The sequence below is a fragment of the Cordyceps militaris genome (assembly GCF_000225605.1).
Source record: "Cordyceps militaris CM01 unplaced genomic scaffold CCM_S00006, whole genome shotgun sequence".
Classification (NCBI taxonomy): Eukaryota; Fungi; Ascomycota; class Sordariomycetes; order Hypocreales; family Cordycipitaceae; genus Cordyceps; species Cordyceps militaris.
In genome coordinates this window covers 572,267-593,385 of record NW_006271974.1, presented here as the reverse complement: position 1 = coordinate 593,385, position 21,119 = coordinate 572,267, and the positions used below count along the sequence as shown (strand labels likewise).

The 21,119-nt window shown below is 49.8% G+C and overlaps 8 protein-coding genes across 8 annotated transcripts; 3 read left to right on the top strand and 5 right to left on the bottom strand.

Annotated features, from left to right (window-relative positions):
* Positions 1–915: 915 nt before the first annotated feature.
* On the top strand, positions 916–1,917 carry CCM_07479 (adenylate kinase; the record flags this gene model as incomplete). The annotated part of the gene is made up of 4 exons (XM_006672620.1): positions 916–1,069; positions 1,156–1,208; positions 1,295–1,449; positions 1,506–1,917. 4 exons carry the CDS (start codon positions 916–918, stop codon positions 1,915–1,917), a joined length of 774 nt encoding a protein of 257 aa, XP_006672683.1.
* A 653-nt stretch (positions 1,918–2,570) lies between these two features.
* On the bottom strand, positions 2,571–5,302 carry CCM_07478 (microtubule binding protein HOOK3, putative; the record flags this gene model as incomplete). Its single annotated transcript, XM_006672619.1, has 6 exons — positions 2,571–2,771; positions 2,846–2,932; positions 3,098–3,554; positions 3,613–4,850; positions 4,912–5,199; positions 5,258–5,302. 6 exons carry the CDS (start codon positions 5,300–5,302, stop codon positions 2,571–2,573), a joined length of 2,316 nt encoding a protein of 771 aa, XP_006672682.1.
* A 745-nt stretch (positions 5,303–6,047) lies between these two features.
* Positions 6,048–6,394, bottom strand: CCM_07477 (Proteinase inhibitor, propeptide; the record flags this gene model as incomplete). Its single annotated transcript, XM_006672618.1, has 2 exons — positions 6,048–6,159; positions 6,213–6,394. The coding sequence occupies 2 exons, from the start codon at positions 6,392–6,394 to the stop codon at positions 6,048–6,050; spliced, it is 294 nt and encodes a 97-aa protein (XP_006672681.1).
* An 880-nt stretch (positions 6,395–7,274) lies between these two features.
* CCM_07476 (uncharacterized protein) lies at positions 7,275–8,093 on the bottom strand (the record flags this gene model as incomplete). The annotated part of the gene is made up of 1 exon (XM_006672617.1): positions 7,275–8,093. The coding sequence occupies one exon, from the start codon at positions 8,091–8,093 to the stop codon at positions 7,275–7,277; it is 819 nt and encodes a 272-aa protein (XP_006672680.1).
* Positions 8,094–8,493: 400 nt separating this feature from the next.
* On the top strand, positions 8,494–9,002 carry CCM_07475 (40S ribosomal protein S23; the record flags this gene model as incomplete). The annotated part of the gene is made up of 2 exons (XM_006672616.1): positions 8,494–8,752; positions 8,824–9,002. The coding sequence occupies 2 exons, from the start codon at positions 8,494–8,496 to the stop codon at positions 9,000–9,002; spliced, it is 438 nt and encodes a 145-aa protein (XP_006672679.1).
* Positions 9,003–9,201: 199 nt separating this feature from the next.
* CCM_07474 (para-hydroxybenzoate-polyprenyltransferase Coq2, putative) lies at positions 9,202–10,431 on the bottom strand (the record flags this gene model as incomplete). The annotated part of the gene is made up of 1 exon (XM_006672615.1): positions 9,202–10,431. The coding sequence occupies one exon, from the start codon at positions 10,429–10,431 to the stop codon at positions 9,202–9,204; it is 1,230 nt and encodes a 409-aa protein (XP_006672678.1).
* Positions 10,432–10,903: 472 nt separating this feature from the next.
* CCM_07473 (JmjC domain-containing protein) lies at positions 10,904–14,818 on the top strand (the record flags this gene model as incomplete). Its single annotated transcript, XM_006672614.1, has 2 exons — positions 10,904–11,174; positions 11,373–14,818. The coding sequence occupies 2 exons, from the start codon at positions 10,904–10,906 to the stop codon at positions 14,816–14,818; spliced, it is 3,717 nt and encodes a 1,238-aa protein (XP_006672677.1).
* Positions 14,819–17,302: 2,484 nt separating this feature from the next.
* CCM_07472 (protein prenyltransferase) lies at positions 17,303–18,800 on the bottom strand (the record flags this gene model as incomplete). The annotated part of the gene is made up of 4 exons (XM_006672613.1): positions 17,303–17,682; positions 17,737–18,475; positions 18,544–18,648; positions 18,714–18,800. 4 exons carry the CDS (start codon positions 18,798–18,800, stop codon positions 17,303–17,305), a joined length of 1,311 nt encoding a protein of 436 aa, XP_006672676.1.
* Between the last annotated feature and the right edge of the window lie 2,319 nt (positions 18,801–21,119).

Genomic DNA, 21,119 nt, shown 5'->3' with positions numbered 1-21,119 from the left:
TTCATCACCCATGTCTAATAATACAAGGCCGCTTTCCGACCACACTCGGCATTCGCCCATGTTTTCAACAAGGACTATCTGTCAAGTGCGAATGTTAGTTGCTTTTTTATTGCCTCTGACTACCTAGGTAGGTACCTAGTCAAACTGCTCCTCCCAGCCTCACATCACAGTAAGAGCACACGTGGACCACAGGATGACATGACTACCGCCCTACCCGCTACTTACTACTTACCTATTCGCGTGCATTGTGCGCGCAGTGGCAAAGAGGGCAGAGGGACAACCGCAAACAAGTACGGATTTCGCGGGCAGAAAACAAAGTAATTCAGATTGGCGTGGCTATTCAATCCTTTTGCTATGCCGCACGACCGAGATAACCGGCACCGAGCTATACCTGCCTCGCCTTGCCAAGGTAGTTGGTGTAGGTAGGTACGTACCACCTATGTTACTGTACCTAGAGGTACTTGACAGATTCCTCGGCCCAGGCCCTGCAGGCCCCATTACAGCGGGCTGTTGAGTGCATCCAGCGCTTGAACTAGCTGCACGTGGAAGTGTTTTTCAGGTATCCGCTACGTTAGGTACCTAGGTACGTTGCGTTTTCTAGGGCCGTGGACCAATCACAGCGCTCACTCCGACGGAGCTCTGCTAGGCGCAAGACGACATTATAATAATCCCCGTGCGTTGCCGGCGGCCTGCAGCAGGTCAAGATTCCAGCGTCACTGCTTTTTTCGACCTCTTCACCTCAATAGCCACAATCTATTCTTCATTCGCCGCGCCCGAGACACGCCCCAGGCATCGCGCCGCCTTTGCCTCTCCCGCTTCCTCGTGCTCCTAACTAGCTACCACTACCAGCTCAAAACAACTCTTCGTACAATTCTTCTCTGAGGTTCCTACGCAGCTTCTTAAGCCGCAGCCAAGATGGGTTTTGTTGAGGATGAGCTCAAGCAGCTAAAGGATGTCATTGGCAACCTTGAATCCCGCATCAAGAACCTCGAGCAGCGTGCCACGGGCTCTGCTGCTCCTGTTTCGATCGAGGAGATTCGTATGCTGCTCATCGGACCTCCTGGAGCTGGTCAGTTGCGATGTTGGCGACCGACCGCATTACTCGATGCTGTGCCGCCGAGTTTGGCCAATTGCTAACCCGCTTACGCAATCTAGGCAAGGGAACACAGGCGCCCAAAATTAAAGAGCGCTTCTCATGCTGCCACCTGGTATGTGCAAATCGCGCCTCGGGAACCATCCCACCACCACATGGTATTGATTGGTGGCTAACGCCTTGTTTCTTGCCACGCTACAGGCCACTGGTGACATGCTTCGCTCGCAGGTTGCCAAAAAGACTCCCCTAGGACGCGAGGCCAAGAAAATCATGGACCAGGGCGGTCTCGTCTCTGACGACATCGTCATTGGTATGATCAAGGAAGAGCTTGACAACAACAAAGAGTGCCAGGGCGGGTGAGTAGTAGCACGAAGCTCCTCTGTGTACTCTACTAACGCCTTGGCCACGACAGTTTCATTCTCGATGGTTTCCCTCGCACCGTCGCCCAGGCTGAGGGCCTCGATGTCATGCTCAAGGAACGCAAGCGTGATCTCAAGCACGCTGTCGAGCTTCAAATCGACGACGCCCTCCTTGTCGCCCGCATTACCGGCCGACTGATCCACCCTGCTTCCGGCCGATCCTACCACACAACCTTCAACCCCCCCAAAGAGTCCATGAAGGACGACATCACCGGCGAGCCCCTTATCCAGCGCAGCGACGACAATGCAGAGGCTCTGAAGAAGCGTCTCAACTCCTACCACAAGCAGACTACCCCTGTTGTCGACTACTACCGCAAGCACGGCATTTGGCACGGCCTCGATGCCAGCCAGAAGCCTGGTCAAGTGTGGAAGAACATGCTGACCATCCTTGAGGGCCAGAAGTAGTTAGAGCCGCGATTCCTGCTATCAGCGCGCCAGCTGACCCCTTTCCAGGGGATGGGAGGCGTCATTGGATAAAAGTGTGCCGTTAGGACAGGGGCACGTAGGGTGCGCATATTTCGGTAGCGGTGTTAAACTTGCCGCGTGTAGTCCTAGAGTTATGATAAATCGATGTATGAAGTGCTCCAACGTCTAGGTAAATGGCGTTCAGTATCTTTACTGTAGTTAGAGAATAAACTTCCCAACGACTTGTATTGCGATGATTGTGCGACGAAAGAAGAATCTAAAATGCGATTTTGAACTCGAAGCGATGATATCTAGATAAACCACCTGAAGGCAATGCAGCTTCGCATTCCACGAAACACGTGTCTGCTAACCAGAAATGACGGTCGAAATGTACACGCAATATTAAAGTAAAGGCTAAGGGTCTATGAAATGAACGGTATGGCCGTGAGGTATGTGCAGTTTGATATGGACAATCAGTCCGTAGAAAGGTGCTCTTATCTCTTTCTTCTGCGCTGAAAAACTTGAGCGCATGCTATTTGTTTGTATGCCGTAGGTTAAGGAGACGTGAATTGTGGTGGTGGGCAAAGTCACAGAGCAGACACGGAGCTCAACCTCCTACGTCCTATCTCCGCGGGGAAGCTGAGAACATTAGGTCAGTAGAGGTAGAGCATGTCGCGTTGGCGCAACTGACCATTGACCATCTGCCTCTGCTTATTCAGCCAGCTCTTGGGCGCATCGTGCCGCCGTTGAAGCACGACGTGGTTACTTTGTAGACGGCTGGTGAGGTCGTACCACGCTGTCGCAATAAGCGCGTTTTCACGCTGCAAGTTCTTCATCATTTGATCGGCAGCGGCCTGTGAAGCAGGGTGATTAGCTTTGCTACTGGTAGTCACAGTGCTTTTTGTATGTTGTATTCCCATGTACGTACCTTTTGAGCAGTGGCGAGTTCACCTCCCTGCAGAGTCTTAAGTTCTCTCTGTAGGTTGATCTTATCTTGCTCGGCTTGTTCGAGTTGCTTTGGAATATGTTAGCTCTCTGGATATACTCAAAAGCTTCCTTTCGACCTCAGCCCACGGGAAATGTATGACGTATGTTTGGTCCGTGTTATACCCAGCTGACACAGTCATGCCATGCTCTTTCGCCATTGCTGCACTGCCCTGATTTGGAAGGGAAGTCTTACCTGCTTTCTTTCAATGAGGCGATCTCGCAGCTTCTCAATCTTTTCGGCTGCTTTCTTGGCTGCTTCCGAGGAATCTTGGTTTGCAGTGCTGAGTGCGGCTGTTTCCTGAAGCTCCTTTGCCTCTTCGGCGTCTTTTCGAAACTTGTCTTTCGCGAGTAAGGCATCGATCAACTGTGTCTTCTGGGATTCCCGTTCATTGGTGACGAAAGCCAGTTCTTCCCGCAGGCGATCGAGCTCAGCCTTGAGAGACTCGGATATAAGTTTGTCCGTGCTTTTCAGCTCGTCGAGGACGGAGATCCGATCTTTCTGAACAACAGATAGCTCTGTCTTCGCCCCCATCAAGTCTCGCTCCTTGTCTGCAAGTTTTGCCTGCAGATCACCAGTGCGCTTCTTCAGCTGCTCAAGCTCATGCTGAGTTTGAGTGTGCTCGGATCGCAAACTGATGAATGTTTTCGAACTATGAACCGACGGAGATTAGCAGGCATTCAAGAACGGGATGATCGAAGGTTGCAAACTTTTCTCCAGTGGAGCTCTTCATGAGAGCGTCTATCTGGTCTTGAACTATTGTGTGCTTCTCAAACATCTCGTTCAAGCTCTGCTGAAGTCTTTCGCGCTGCTTCTTCTCGTCGTCGGCTTCTTTTCGTAGAGTAGCAGCATCTCCAGTGGATCCAATAGTTCTTCGTAGCAAGTCATTCTCCGCTCTTAGCCTAGACAACTCAAGGGGAATATTCTTCTGTCCATCATCGCTAGACGCACTGTTCAGTTCGTCCTCCAGACTGGAAGAACCCGGCAGAGCTAATGTCTCTCCCTGCGGGGCTCCACCACCGTGCTGTAGTTGGTCCTGTAAGTCTTGAATGAAGTGCTCATCGTGGCTGCGCTGCGCCTTTAGTCGCAGGAGCTCATCTTCGAGAGTCTGCATGTCCTTCAGAAGTTGAGTTTTCTGGCTGCGCTCATCCCACAGATGCTGCTCAGACTGTGTCAGCATGCGCGTTAATTCGTCTTCCGCTTTCCTCGTCCGATCTCCCTTATCTTGCTCGTCCATCAGCGACCGAAGCTGCTCCTGCAATTCTGCGCGCTCGTATTGAAGATTTTGCACTTCTCTCACAAGATGTTGTTGTGATTCGAGCTTCTGCTTATAACGCTCAGCAGCGTTGGCCTTCTTTTCCAATTCCTCCGCTTTGTGCCGCCATTCTGTGGCTTGGTCTCGCAGTTCGTCCGCATGCTGACTCCTCTGTGTGAGCTTTTGGACTTCACTCTCAAGCTGCGCACGCGCTCTTTCATGGTCTCGAATACTTTCTTCATTTTTCGCTATAATTTCCATTTGTTCATGCACTTGATCCTCTAAGAGACGAACGGCTTCGGCGTTGTTGGCGCCATCTTTCGTGGCTTTGCGTAAAACCTCGAGCTCTCGATCGTTTCGTTCCTTTTCGTATTTGAGTTCTTCATGACTCTGCTGCAAGTGTTCCAGGCGGGTAATATAGTCGGAGAGGGCTTTTTTGTTCATCTCAAGTTGCTGTCGTAAGGCTGCATTCTGCTCTTCAACCACCAGATCCATATCCCTGGCTTCCATCACTGCATCGATATCTTCATTGAGCTTGTCTTCGTCGCCAGCATTCGCCGCGTCAATCTGCATGGAGCGGATAATGTTCATTATCTCTGCTTGGTTGACTTTGTCGAGGGCGTTTTGAATAAGAGGAACGTATTTCTTGTTATCCGGCCCCATAGCTGCAGCAGACACCATGACAGCAAGGAGCTGTGTTTTGCATGTTAGCCTGCTAAAATTCATATCAAAGCCTGTCTGAATAGCTACATACCTGGCTGAGCCCCTGCGGCTCGGGGTTCTCAGCTACGGCATGATAGTCAACCTTTTTGGCCTGACAGCCTAATTCGGGTATTTGTCGACGGATGAAGCGAAATAACCCCTTATATACAGCTTGTATATTGCGTTTATTCGTCAGGTATCGGGAAGTGGCAGGATTGGATTCTAGGTGGGATGGATCAAACTCGGGGTCGAGTTCGTGCAGAATATTCGCTAGTATTATGCCATTTGTCAAATCCTCCAGAGAGTTGGCTTCTCGGTTCAGGCTGAACACGTGGTTGACCTGACCATAGCTGGGTTAGGTTCCTGCATGATGACAATGCACAGGAGAGGGAACTCACGGATTTCAGGAGCGCGGTTTGCGCGCGACTGCTGTACAGCGGCATGGTGTTCGGCGCGAGCAATCAGGTAGCTCGTAAGGGGTTGGCGATATGTATGCGCGTGGTCGGTACTGCTCAATTTTCAAAATGGGCAGGGAACACGATCGGCAGGGCAGAAAGCTTTCGTAGGTCGCGGCATGACGAATAAGCAGAGTCCGAATGTGAGGTAACGAAGAGGATGTTCTATCCGCACGATGGCGCTGCCGGTTGTAGAAAATTGCGCTCGAAAGCTACCTGATACCGACGTCTGGACGTAGGTTGTATTATTAAGGAGGGCAAACATGCAAGATCCAGAACGACTAACTATTTATCCCAGCTTCGAACACTTCACTACGACATTCAACACATTAGACCCACTTCTCCGAGGCTGCAATCTTATTAAACGGGCTGTTCAGAATAAGTACCTACCTACCTAGGTAGGTACTAACTAGGTAGTTAGCTTTCTGCCACCAAGCAAAGAGTGATCTAATAGCGTGTAATACGCCTTATACTGGAAATATAAGGGCTCCATCCACGAGCATTTAAATGTCCCGTTGTATTTTTTACGTCCCATCTCCTCGCGATACCGGTTGCTCTTTGCCCAGAAAGAGATATAGCTGAGTGGCCTACCGTGCGTATTCTCAAAGCTAGTCGGAACTGAATTAAACAAGAGTACAAGTAACGCCGTTTCAAATACATTCATAACCATGTCCCCATAACCAATGCTCTCGAGTAATCATATACAGGTGCATAAGCAAAGCTTTTTATGATTTCAGCCGCTGTTCGCAGTAACGACCTGGTCTTCTTCCACCCTAATTGAGTAATCACTCCCAAAAGCTTCCACGAGTTCGAGCGATTTCTCGGGGGCAATAGCGGAGAAGCCCCTACAAATAGCATGGTTAGCCTCTGATGCATCAACAGGAAATGTGAAACATACTTAATTATCTGGTAATCATGCGTGATTTGGCCACCACCATCGATAATCTTCTGTCGTGCCTCGGCGACAACAGACTCAGGAGTCCCGTTGGGAAAGGAAACAATGACTGACAACTTGCGATCCACGGCGAGCGTGCTGGGGAGCAGTGACAGAGCGGCAACGACTTGAGGAAAAAATTTCATCTCGCTTGAGGGCTGGCCGTGGCTTGGGTGGTTTCGTTGAATTTAGTGCCGTATCGTCCTTGGGACGTGGTATCAGATACGCTTTTTGCGACGTTCCAGAAAGTTGATAAGTTGTAATGCTGGTGTCCTGATGACATAACTTGATGGATGACATTCAGTGAGGCTGCCTCCCCTCCGGGCGCGCAACTTCATTATTCCGCTTGAACAAGACTTTCCCCGCACAACATCACCCTTTCGGACAGGTCCCAAGTGTCGCGTTGAGGTAGCAAAAGCGGGATCCACTCCTTACTGGCATGAATTTGACCTTATTAAGTACCTACGCGCGTGAGGCCTGTTTTCTGACAGGGCACTGGACACGTTTTCCACTTAATATGTAATTTTCCCCTATCACAACGCTGTCAGGCGTCTAACACGGCTTTTAAAAAAATAAATAAGATCTTTAACACGTAGTAGCAGCCTGACAGCGTTGTGACAGGGGAAAAAAACCCCTTTAAAAAAGAGACCTGTCTAGTACCCTGTCTAAAAACAGGCCTCACTCGCGTATGTACTGTTCAACACCAAGTCTTAAGTATTGGGAAAATGAACTAGGTTGATTACTGATGATTAATTGCAATTGTATCATAGTTCTTGATTGTATCATCTGTCAATTTGTACCTCGACTGCCGGTTCAGTTGTCCCTTTTGTTCTTTACCCCATGCATATTTGTTATAACAGCCTAATGATCTATCAATCGCTCTGTTGCCTTTCGAGCAGAGTGGAGAAGCACTTTGGAGTTGGCATTTTTCAATAATTAATGCTTGAAATGTACTGAGTGGTGTGTTGAAAATGTACCTAGGCTAGGTAGCCAAAAGACAGCCCCGGCCACTTATGGGCAAGCTAATCAGTTACCTAGGTACTCACTGCCACCCCCATTCTCGTTCCAAACGTCCTTGCTTTCTTGCTCCACCGCTCGCATCGCCACCGCAACCTGTTCCAATTTCGATACTACGTCGATAACGCCTGAATTCACGCGTTGAAAGTACTCATCATTGGCTTCGCGCCGCTTCCTGGCTAAAAGTATGTCGGCTTCGGTCTCTTCTTCCAAGTTGGCTCCCAGTCGTTCCACATCAACACCCTCGCCAAATGGCCGTGGCACATTAGCATTTGCATTTCCCTTGTTAGGCTCTGCGTCGCTTATACCTGGCTTGGCGGCGTCTGAAAACGACCCTTTCGCACTCCGGAGGTCGTCGCCAACGTCTGGGCTTCCTTCCTCGCGGGAGGCTTTCTCCATCGAGCCATCTGCTTCACTGCGGGCCCACGCCTGAGCCAATGCGATTTGGGCTCCTCGTAACTCAGCTAATTTGATATCGTGAGAGCGACCGAATACGTGGGTGCCCGCGGAGGCAGACAGTTCAACTTCTTCTAGAGTTGCTTGCATCTCCGCCCAAAGCGCATCTGTCCGATCTGCTGTGCGGCCGCTGTCCGCCGTCTTCAGCACGCGGCCGATTCTTTGCTGTTCCGATGCCGCTGTCGGTACATTCCGTATCGAAGCATTGCTATCATATGACGAACGTTCTCGCCTGATGCTTGCTGGTCCTGGGATGGCGGAGCCAGGAGCTAAAATGCCGGGTAAAGAAACACGGGATGCTCCTGGGGACGGGTGAAGGAACAAAGATGGTGGAGGTTCCCTCTGTTTGCTCTTGGTTCTAGAGAGAGACATGTTGCTGGCGTTCGCATACCGCGTTAATAAGTCAACTCTCAAAGCTCTCAGAGGCAGTACTAGTAGTACAACTGCCAACGGTGGGGCGCATAAGGCTCACTACCTAGGTAGGTAGGTAGGTAGTCCCAATATGAACAAGTCACCCCCCTTATTACCTAATCTCGCGTGCGAGAGTGATATCACGTGAACTACCCACCAATTGTGAGTTTCTTCCTAGGGCCGAAAACCCTACCATGAAATCCTGGCGGGACTTTGGTCCAACTTTTCGCCAGCTCCGCAAGAAGTCACATCACCAACCGTTCCGCGATACCCAGATAATTCGGTACGTACAATTTGCTTCGAATACCTCGACGGACCTGTCAACACCCCGAATACGTCCGACTAACGTAACGAAGCAATCATGGCTGGAGGTAAACCCCGTGGTCTCAACGCCGCTAGAAAGCTGCGGACGAACCGCAAGGATCAGAAATGGGCCGACCTTCACTATAAGAAGCGTGCTCTGGGCACTGCTTTCAAGTCGTCTCCTTTCGGTGGCTCTTCTCACGCCAAGGGCATTGTTCTCGAGAAGGTTGGCGTTGAGGCCAAGCAACCCAACTCCGCTATCCGAAAGTGCGTTCGTGTTCAGTTGATCAAGAACGGCAAGAAAGTCACAGCTTTCGGTACGTCTACCCAGAACACCATTGTCCCTGCTCATAATTTCGAGACTGCCCATCTAACGCGCTCACTCCAGTCCCCAACGACGGTTGCCTCAACTTCGTCGACGAGAACGACGAGGTCCTCCTGGCCGGTTTCGGTCGCAAGGGCAAGGCCAAGGGTGATATTCCTGGTGTTCGCTTCAAGGTCGTGAAGGTTTCTGGTGTCGGTCTGCTCGCTTTGTGGAAGGAGAAGAAAGAGAAGCCCCGTTCTTAAATTTGGTGTGGAAAAGAAAACATCTTGTTTCGGCATGGGGAGTCCTATCGGCGTGCTCACTTTGGCATTAAAGGTTGGGAAATGTATCAAGGGAGACTACTTTTGAGATTGAACCAAAAAAGTCTTCAAAAACATGAATATGGATGATTTGTTTACAATTGCAATGTGATCCGACTGCCCAATTATTCTACAGGTACTGCTATACTATTGTACATTTCTTCAGTTCTCTCGATGCTTGCATTGGCTTGGCTGCTTCTCGTTCCGACTCCCTCAGACGAATAAGGTAGTCTGCAGCTAAACCCATGCTAATGACGCCACCAGTGATCCAACAGCCATTAACGAACCACCACCAGCAATCCTTGACACTCTTCAGATCGACACGCTTGATCATGATGCCCAGGGCAACTGCAGCTCCGCCACAACTACCAATAAAAAATGCAGGGCCAGCTCCTGCGGCGGTTCCTGCCGCAGCGAGAAGCCCAATTTGGACAGCTGCAAGCCCCGTCAAAACTTTTTTCGTGTCGGCATCGTGTTTCAGCGCAATACTCTTAATTCCAGCTTTGGCGTCATCCTTGATGTCCATATGCGCATAGATCATGTCGTACAAAACGGTCCAGGCAATATTGGACGTGTACAGGCAAGCAGCGGCAGTCAAGGCAGTGCTGTTGGTCAACAAGTCGACCCCAAGCGCTGGAAATCCCATCATGGCTCCCCAGGAGAACGTCAGCCCCAGCACGAACTGGGGGTAGTAGGTAACTCTCTTTGCTAATGGATATATGGCCACAAATAACAGGCTAGGAATGCCGTAGTAAAGGCAGGAGGTTGGAAATTGTACCAATACTCCAAGCCCGGCCAGCAGCTGAAAGCCGGTGAATGCCAAGCCATTGAAAGGCGTTACTGCGTTGCGTGCAATTGGCCGTAATCTCGTTCGTGCGACATGGGGGTCGAGATTTCGATCCCAAAGATCGTTGATTGTACATCCAGCACCGCGCATTATCAGAGCTCCCGAAAAGAAAAGCAGAGATGTTCCGACGACAGATGCAATCGATGTCACGGGTTCCGCCATAGGCGCGGCCAAAAGAGTCGAAAAGAGGCAAGGGAAAAAAAGATAATAGGTTCCGGTTGGTTTATCAATTCGAATGAGCTCCCCGTAGGGAACCCATTTCGCAGGTAGAATTGAGAGAATGCCAGTTTTTGGCGCTTGATAAGCTGGCGGACCTTGTTGAGTGACCGTGCTTGTGGCCTCGGTAAATGTGTGTACGCGACGTTCACTTGCGTGGAGCGTAAAGCTTTGACGAATAACCGGCCGTAGACGCAGCCTTATAGTATCACGGCACCTCATATTCATGTGCGCCTTCGCTAAACGAGATGATACTACCCCGCGAGCCAGGTTGACATTAAAGCCTCGCTGTATCGTGAGGTGGGCCATCTGAACACCGATCGTAAGAATGTTTACTCTGTGAAAATGTCCCGTTTGGCAACATACCTCCAAGGTCGTGGCGGTAGGCCAATGGTACAATATGTGCCTCAATTGACCACTCTCTATTTCTGGCTATAACAAGTCAATGGTTACGGGAGCCAACTCAAGTCACTAGAGTAACTTTTTGTCAGGCCGAGGGTTCAAGGAAGTGCCCGACGGTGCCTGGCAGGTCGCGCTTGGGAGGCGGAGGCGCTATCACGTGAAGGCGCGACCAAGCCTGCCCGCCCCCAGTTGTTGTTCATTTCATTGCGCCGCTCCCGAGTTTGAAGCGTTCAAACACTGCAACAATTCATCACATAAGAGGACCATATCGCAATTTTTCCATCACTCATCCAACAAGAGACCCGATAATGAAGTGTCAAACACATTGTTTCTGAAGACTCGATATCTCATCTCAGGGTCTACCCCTAGGGCAGACACAATGCCAGCAGCTTCCCACCCTCAGGCGAAGTTTGATCCCATTTCGCCGGATCTTGACTTGCACTCTCTGTTAGATGAGGTTCCTAATTTCAAATGGGCACAGCGTGTCTCGATAAGCCAGCTTCGCAGTCTTGGGCCCGAGGAATTTGAAAGGCTCGTTCTTATGCACGTCATCACAGGAGGAAAACCTCTTGTCATTGAAGGGTTTGATGCCGTTTTGCCGAAATGGCTCTTCAGCTCTGAATGGCTCGAGAATAGATATGACAAGAAGGGTAAGATGTGAATGGTACCTTGATGTGGACGTGGTACTGACGGCGGTTTAGAAGAAAGAGTTCGCGATATCGTGTCGCAGAGCGACATACCCATGACGATGGGTCATTACCTGCGATCTATGAAGCAGCTGACCAACCAGTGGACTACAACAAACTTTCGCGACGATAGGCGACAGCGCCTCTACCTCAAAGACATAGATTGTCCACCTGAATGGCACGAGGCTCTCCAGACAGTCATCAGTCCTGTCCTATTCTATCTCAACAGTACCCTCACCCGCACTGGTGCCAAATCAGCAGCTGAAGACGAGGCGCAGGATCCTAAAAGCAACGCCGCCTCAGCCGGAGATCTCATGTCCAGTTTACCTCTGGAGATGCGTGCGGAGAACCTCATGTGTTACGTCGGCCACGAAGGCACGTATACGCCCGCGCATCGTGAAATGTGTGCCTCCCTGGGGCAGAACATCATGGTTGAGGCATCAGATGATGCAAATGGTGAGAAATCTGGAAGCTCAATATGGTTTATGACAGAAAGCAAAGACAGAGCGGTCGTTCGAGAGTACTTCCTATCGATGCTTGGCCATGACATTGAGATCGAGAAACACTTTGCTCAAGTCAATGCTTGGAAGAAGGCTCCATTCGACGTCTATGTTGTGGAACAGCGCGTTGGCGACTTCATCCTGGTCCCGCCCCTCGCCGCTCACCAAGTGTGGAACAGAGGTACAAGAACAATGAAGGTCGCATGGAACCGAACGACCGCGGAAACACTTGAGCTGGCTTTGCAAGAGGCCCTCCCTAAAGCACGGCTGGTCTGCCGAGACGAGCAATACAAAAACAAAGCGATTATTTATTACACACTTCAAAGCTACTACGAGCGCCTGCGATCGCTTGAGGACCATGCCGAAAAGACCCAGCTTGGATTCATAGACTTGGGTCGAGACGACATACGAAACTCGTTTCGAGCCAAGCAGCTGGCTTCAGATTTCAAGAAACTTTTTATTCTTTTTACCCAGATACTCGTTGATGAGGTGTTCGCATTCAAGGAGAGGGATATTGAATTCGTTCCTTTCGATTCCTGCATCACTTGCTCGTACTGTCGCGCGAACATCTTCAATCGTTTCCTAACTTGCAGGAAGTGTGTCCGGACCCTCGTCAATGGCGATGAAGATACGTATGATGTCTGTATGGAATGCTATGCTATGGGGCGCTCTTGCGTTTGTCTCTCTGGTCTGCAATGGTGTGAGCAGTGGTCCTGGAGCGAGCTTGTCAACAACCACGAAGATTGGCGCTCAATGGTCATTTCTAATGATGGGTTCATCGATGCCAAGGTTTCCCCGCAGCCCCTAGAAGTTGCAAAGCAATTGAGCGGCAAGAAATCAGTCGCCCAAATTTGCCAGGAGGCACTGCGACTACGACCCTGGAAGGATATCACCCAACCTGCAAAAGAACCAACACCAAGCGAGTCTGAGGAAGGCGAAGAAGCAGACAACTTGAAAGCCAAGAAAAGCCGCAAAAAGAAAAACAAGAAGGGCGATGTGCGGCGATGTCACGTTTGTTGCCACAAAGAGTATAAATATCGCATGCAGATATGCTCAAATCCCGACTGCTCAGAAGGATACTGTTTTGGTGTTCTTTATAGAGCATTCGATATGATGCCGCAGGATGTCCTCCAGGATGAGCATTGGAAGTGTCCAAAGTGCCTAGGAATATGCAATTGCGGCTACTGTCGCCGTTCGGGGAATACTAAGCCATATACACCGAAAAATACATCTCTGGGCCATGATACAAGGGCTGTGGCAGATGATCGAAGTGTTGAGGCTCTTGTTGATTTTCGACTGCACAACTTGGCCTGGCTGAAGGCCGCCGGCGAAGAGAGTCGCGGACAGGACACCAAGCGCATGCAAAGGTTGCGAGAACAAGCAGACACAGCCAAGGCGGAGGGCTTGTCTGATGAGCATCTTCAATGTAATGATACAGGAGCAGCTGCAGAAGACGCGAATCATGTACCGTCACATCACGACGGACCTCTGCCACTGCTAGATGGTACCACAACTCGTCAGCAAGAAACCGAGACAACACGCCCCTCTTTTGCGCAGCCTGACATCAATCGAAATGGGGCAGCGACGGCATACTTATCGGCCCCCTGGCTTAACAAAGAACAGACTGCAAATGGGCAGAACGGAGATGATTTGTCTTATCCCGATCCCCCTGTTTTCGCAGCTCAGAGGATCGGTATGGGCTACTACGAGCAAGATGATACCCCTGATAAGATTCTCTTTGACCCATATCAGGCCCCGACTGCTGAAGATTTGAGAGAAGACGAATCAGACATGCCAGAATTCATCAAGAAATCAATCCGCAGCGCAAAAAGGAAGGCGAGGAAAGAAAATGAAGATCCCGACTTCATAGTGAGGAGCCGTCATCGGAAGAGGGCGAGATCCCAACGAGATTTTCTCGACAACATGGACCCTGCCTTGTTCAACGAAGCCCCTTTTATTGCTGCGGAAGAAACATTGCAGCAAGGCGGAGGCGAAATGGCCGGCCACAGCACTCCCGTGACAATTGGCGATGGAGAAGGCAAAAGAAAAGAGAACCCGAGTTATGACGCAAACGAACCCCTGCTAAGGCACGCGAAGCCTTTGGCATCTTACGTCGAAGTTGAAGATCTAGATATTGAAGGACTGAACGAAAATGAGCAAGCCACTTCGCCACCAGCAAGTGAATTGGACAAGCTATCGCCCAAGTTAGCGTTAGTAATGGGTGACGCTTCTGAACCAGCAATTGATGATGAGGTTTTGGAATCAAATCAGGGTTTGGAGTCAAATCAGGTTTTGGAGTCAAATCAGCCAAAAGCTCCTGTGTTACCTTCCAGAAGCGCTCCTGCAGGACCAAAACGACGCGGCCGGCCCCCGGCGCACACCAAGCGGCCCGCTACAGCAAGCCATGAAGTCCAGTCGTCGGATGAGGATGCTACAGAAGAGACTGGGTCCAACAACAACAACAACAACAACAACAACAACAACAACACACGCCGACGTGGTCCCGGTCGTCCCAAGAAATCCGACCAAGGCTCTGGGAGCGCTTCAAAGCAAGTGCGAGCTGAAGATGATAGTTACAAGCTCAGTCCCAATGAACAGGCCCGGAGAGGTGGCAAGCCACGCAGAGGTCGACCTCCTGGCTCCGGAAACTCCAGGCCACACTCTGCCAAGCAGGCGGCTGCTGCAGGCCAGCAATTTATGTCTCTAAAGGAGCGTATGGCACTTCGCGGAAAGACTTTCAAAATTGCAAAGCGAGCTCCGGATAGTTCATCACCGCACAGCACACCGCAACCTGAGGTCGCACAGAAATCGACGAGCATGACTGTGCAGCTTCCTAGCTTTACTTCAGTCAATAAGCCTGCGTCGGGTCCGCAGGCTTTTGAGCGTTATGATGCAAACGCTAAGACGGCTTCCCAGCGCAAGAGCGGCCTAGATATCTCAGAAGCGGGGGGTTCTGGAAGCGACTCAGGTTCCAGTGATGACGATGATATTCCAGCAAGAATTGATCAAGGACAGAATGTGCCGAGGCCGATTTCTGTGGCGATTAGAGGCCGTGGTAGACCAAGAGGGCGGCCGAGCATGCGCTCCCGCGGACGAGGGCACGCTTGAAGGAAAGAAGGAGGAAATCGTGTTGCTCTGTAACGATAATTATCTGCTGTCAGATGATGTACTACTATGTAATGGCAGGTCTAACAGCGCCGCTGGCTGATCCTCCGACAACCAAAGATAGCTTATTTTTGCACTGTAATTCGCCCTTAGCTGCGCGCGCACGAGCGCTTATTTAGTGGATATGCTGAAGCGAAAACAGGTAGCATATCCTCAGTGGCTGGTTTTAATTACTGATATAACCAACAATATATTCAAAGAATTGTCAAGGTGGCTTGCTGTGGTGGTGGCGATGAATTGGCAGCTGCGCAGAGCCCACGTGCAGCTAGTTGACCAATCTGCCAGGCCGGGCCCTGATAGTTTCTCTTAGTACCTGTATATAACCAGCCATGGTAAAAAAAAAATTAACACACGTGGCACCTCTAAAGCCTCGCGGATTTGTTTATTGCCTTTTTACCTTCGCTCGATGTTCCCATTGCGCACTCCTTACTCCTTGTCTCCCTTCTCTTCGACCCTTACTGATTGAACTGGAAAGTTGCTCTCGCTTGCACAGTGACCCCCTCAATCACATCGGCATCTCACCTGCTACAAAAAAACGCAACCCAACCGCGATAGCACGAATCCACAGAAAAGTACCATCTTCCCATGGCTCCGTCGCTAAGCTCCTCCGCTGCTGCGGCCTTTGGCCTTCTTCTAGGCTGCGGCATGCCGCTTCGCAGCGTATGGGCCGCAGAAGTTGATATTAAATGGTACGCACCAAGTAAGAATCAAGTCAATGATCTGGACACTATACCTAGCGCAACTGGTGTGTACGGCTTTATTTTCAACTCTTCCAAAACCCCGGACGATGATTACGGACTCTATAATTGGTGCAACATGCCTCATGTCCGCCGCACTGAGTATGTGAGGCCCAGTGCCGAGTTTGAGCTGAAATATGTTGAGCTGGCAAGTAATTTTACTTCTACCTCGTCCCTCTTCACAATCTTAACATGAACAGATTCACCGCCATCACAAACGTACGCCATACTCTTCTAACGCATTCCCCTTGGAATCGTACCAGTGGAATTGCGATGATTCCATGCTCCATTACTACGGACAACCATTTTCTGGCGCAAGGGCCGATAGGGTCTATCAGCAAGGCTACATCTCCCCCATAAATCCCTTTGTCCCATCCGGTTGGATTGGTACCTGCAAGTTTCCTCAAATTACAGCTGAGGGTTTGGTCGACTCATGGCAGCATGGAGCCGACTTGTATGGCGTTTATCATGATCTTCTTGGATTTCTGCCATCCAGAGGCTCTTCCGGTCTTCCGCCGTCTGTCAAGTACCGCGTTACCAACAATCTCATCACTAGTCAAGTTGTTGGTATGGTCATCAATGCGATGTGGGATATTACAGAGCCCGTACCAATTCTGGTTCAGGCTCAGGGCGTCGACAGTTTGGAGCCGCAATACCAGTGCAAGGCTTCGAGTGAAGTGTACAATGTCATCAAATCCAACTCCAACCAACAATGGCGTCGGCATTTAGATCTCGCGGCTGATCTATATCATACACTCGACAGCATTTCTGGTGTTTTGCCGTCGGATGATAGCTTTCATGAGTCTTTTGATCACTACTACGATAACTTGTCAGCCCGCCAGTGCCATGCAAAGCCGCTACCGTGTAAAGTCGTGGATGGCCGCAATAGCACAGACTGCGTATCTCAAGAGCTCGCAAATGCAGTCTATCGCTGGGGCAATTGGGAGTACAGCCAGATTTATCGTGATAGCTCCTCATCTCTCGAGGCAAGCACGGGATCCTTCGGCGTGTGGATTGCAGAGTTGACTGCAAACATTCGCGATGTAATTGCTGGTAAGAGCAGCACCGTTTACTACCACAATGTTGCTCATGATGGATCTCTGTCTCGTCTTTTATCAATTTTACAAATCGACGAAATGGTTTGGCCTGGAATGGGGTCCGAGGTTGTTTTTGAGATTTATCAGAAAAAGAAACAGTCAACCCCAACACCTACAACGACAAGGGTCGCTCTGAATTGCAATCACGATAACTGTTTGCGCCACATGATGGGCCAATCAGCTACCGCCTCATCGTATTGCTATCAGCTGGCTACCGCGACCGCCTCGTGGCCGTCGCAATGCGGCGGTAGTGAGTCTCGTGTCGCATCAGCTTGTTCGTGTCTGGGTCTTCCCTCTGCTACTTCAGTTACCTCGCCTACGAGTACAAGTGAACCGTCTGCCAGTGGATACTATGTGCGTGTCCTTTTTGGAGGACAGGTTATGCGCTCATCTACGCCTGCGCTTGGGTTTATGGATATGATTCCAGTGGAGAAACTGTTGTCGTACTTTGAAGGACTGGTTGGAGAGAATGCCAACAAGGTTAAGACAAAATGCAATGGCAATTAGGGCATGGATTGAGCGTGCAGCGCCGCTACGGTGATCCGCGGCTGGAGGTATCGGTATTGATCTATTGTCCGATATTTGCTATATTATTAAATAGTTCTAGACTGCTCCCCTAGTTGTTTCCAACGGTTCGACCGCTGAGGATCAAGCTTCATTATTATCGCTACCCAGCCTTCAATCTCGCTCTTTTTCTCGTCACTTAATGGCTCGTTGCGAAGTTTATAGATGAGCAGCGAATACTCGATTAGCATTTCGAATATCCACTTCACATCATTATAATCCTCGAGAAGATCCTTAATGAACTCGATTTCGCGGCTGAGCAGTTTGACTCGGTCGCCAATGATCATCCCAGGCACAATGGCCAGATCCGCAGGCTGTTCAGCGGTGTTTAGGGCAAGATACTGATGGTAGTACCATAGCGATTGGTCCTCTGGGCCAACGTTTAAACCATTATCTACCATGGCAAATTCTGCTAGTCTGTCAGCATGGGGTACTATAGCTAGTATTTGTGTTGCTCGGTCACCTTTATCCAGAAATGCTCTGCGCGACGAGTCATCCGCATTTCGCTCCGCGAGAAGCCTCGGTATTAGCTGAGCGCGGTTGTGCCAGGCCGAGAAATTGGACAAGTTGTCCTCGATCATTTTGGTCGTGTAAGCAAACTCTGATTCAGCCATGCTCTGGCCTTGAAGCTCGGCCGACTCTAAATGAGATACAACGTAACGTCGGTACGCCCAAGCATGGTAGTTTCGCCGGTCCCGATCCAGCATCTTGCCGACCAGTCCAAGTTCTTCGCGCCAGATAGACTTCCCCATCTCAATGGGTAGTAGCAACGTGGCCTGTTCCAGAGTCCACATTCTATAGTTCCAGATCCAGTAGCACTTCGGATGAGCCATTAATAGCGGTACTGTAAATACTAGCTCGTCGCGAATAATGTCGGATGAATGGCTGGTATTGGCACCATCTCCACTTTCATATTTTTCGCTGAGTGTTGTACCACGTTGGCTTGTAGAAGAACGACAATGTCTCTGCCCGTTCTCGCTAGAGTCGGTCGTCGACAAATGCTGAGGCGCATTGATAGGCTCTTTGCTTGTTTCGTGGCGTCCTAAGCCCCTCTTTGGCAGCACTTTCTGGTTCTTATTTTCAAACGGCCCAGATATTAGGCAGCGTCTCCTCGCGTTCCATACTGTATAATATTCGGGATTTATGCGCAGGAGCTTCGTAGTCAGCTCCAAGGTTACCGGATCGAACCGTGACTCCGAAGTCTAATGATACATGTGTGTTACTCAATGTTTTATTGTGCTGGCGCATGTAATAGAGCTTTCCGAATTACCTGAGCTCGTAACTGACCCTCCAGGGCTCTATATTTAGCGATTTTCTCGAGGTCGTTTTTGAGCTCTTCGGGACTTCGGTCGCGCTCGATTCGAGGTACACCATGCTATAGGTTAATCATCAGCAGTGACATTGAACAAGATTGAAAAGGGTAAAACGCGTACGCTAGACATGTTCGTCGTGTCGCGGTCGCGAGCGTTCTCGCAAATCCACGAATTTGCGAGGAAGAGTGTTGTTGCCTTCAAACGCGATGTGCATGGTGGGGTACCTAAGCACCAGCCGGATAGTATATTCGGTATTACCTAAAACATTATGAATGACCGTCCAGGAGTATTTGCCTTCTTTCAAGAAAAAAGTCGGTTTACCAACCTCGAATAAGTCAATCAGTCACATACTACAAATTCAACCTTAATAAAAAAATCCTGAGACATAGAAAAGACCAATGGGCGAGCTTAAAATATGTGGCAGTAGATGTATTCCGTTTATAATAACCGCAGGAAAACAGCTGTTACCGAGTTATATACGCTGATTTCCTTAATTTCAAGTGCTTCCCTTTGTTTTCTATATGGTTCGTTGCGACATTCAGATGGTGTGTGAGGGAAATACACTTCAAGTGTTGTTGAGATTGCAGCATTGTCCACGGTCAGTGTCCCATATTGATTTCCATATCTATCTAATCACTAGACTTCTACTTAGTTGGTTCTGTGGGCACAGCTTGGACGGGGCTGAGGCGACGTTGTAGCATTTCACAGCGACATTGTTGCAAAGACATGGTGTTGTTGTATGATACATATTACTATGCCAAGCTCGCGAGTATTATCGAACGCATTCAACTAGCAACGACATCCTCTTCTAGCCTTTTTTGATGTAAAAGCATTGAATAGTTGTTATGTTACCTCGACCTGCATCGTTATGAAACTAGTCTCTTGACACAACGTATGGCCAAGAACGAAAGAAGTGGCATGTTGTAGGTTACAGCTTCCATCTGCTTCCTTTTGTGCAAGTGAAGCACCAATTTCTCTGCTTCTTCTTCAGTCTCTAAAATTTTCTGGCCAGAGCCACGTGTGAGAAGAGTTTATAAGCATGCGCGTCCCCAGAGCGGTCAAAATTACGATCCAAGCGGCCGAGCCTTGATTTTGTTGTCTGTGGTAGCACTGGTCTATCCGTGAACCTGTCCTATGTTCCTGCACCGCCCTTTAGCTAGTTATGATGAGTACCCGCACTGGGAGCAAGATGAAGTGGCAAAGTTTATAAAATCCGACAAGATGCCGGTAGTGTGTTGCAAGTAATTTTTAGGCACGGATCCTTGGCTCAGACTCATCCACAACAACCCAATCCTCGAACTTTTGACGGCCACTCCTTTGCTCGGTTCTCATGCTAACATTGCGATAATTCGCGCGACACCCTCAATATTAGAATAGAGCGGTTTTAGTGATACCGGAAAACAAATTTCTCGGGTTATCAAATTTTAGCTCGACTACCTTTTGCACAATTGAATATGGGAATGTCGTACAATGCCCGTCACTGTTCTGGCAAATCAGCATCTTGCTACCTTATCGAGGAAATACAGAGCGCTGAGAAATAGCGGTTTGTAGTCACACTGCAGGGCTGTGTACTTGCGCTTAGAGTCAAGACATCTGCCAGCCCACGCCCAGCATTATCATCCCGGAAACTCCAGCCATGCTAGTCGCGTAACGTTGCAGCTCTGACCATGTGCCTGGCATAGCCTAGAGTGCCTGGGCAATAAAGAATGGGTAGCTGAGCTTTAAAGGCTCGATTCAATCTCAAATTGACAGTTCGAGCAACCAGGTTTGGTAGGTGACGGGGCATGTGCCAGCTCGTGCAGACGCCACTTACCATCGGCTGCCTAACCTGTAATCTTGCCGCAAATTATATTGGGCGTGTGAGTGGCGGAGCGTAGAACGCATCAGGTTTCTCGAGCACATTTGGCGCGGCACACAGTCAGCCACCAGCATTACAGCTCTCCCCAACTTAAAGTAGGTAAGTTTTCAACTATCAGGGGTTTTTACTAGTTAGCTTCCAGCGCGCTTTATCAGCCTCTTCTGAGATCTGCGCACATCCGGGGGAGGCGCCTGGTGGGATGCCACAAAGCTACGTTGACCACGCTCTTGGCAGTTGGCGAAAAGTCGTGCAGTATCTGCACTCCGAACGCACAGTATAATTATCACTGAGGAGATCTCTCACCTGTCTCTCAGGTCAGCGTCATGCAAAAAGGGCGGGTTTTGCTCCAAGAGCTGTCGCAATTTACACATAGGTACGGATACTGTACCTTGTTAACTGATCAAGTTTCGCTTTGATTGTCGCCTTGGAAAATGACCGGAGGACATAGCTATCACCAATGCATGTCCACCCGCAGTTATGGAAGGTGATTCAAACCTTCCATCGGTATGTGACCAAGTTGGCAGTTTCTCCGTGTGGATCGGCGCTCCCTTACCAGTTGCTCTCGGGGCAAAGTTAAACCAGAGGCCGCCCTCGCCGATACGGCTTGCTTCAGCAATTTTATTAGCTCCGTTTGCCAGCCGGTTGCTCAAATCTTCTGGAAGACGCGACCACTGT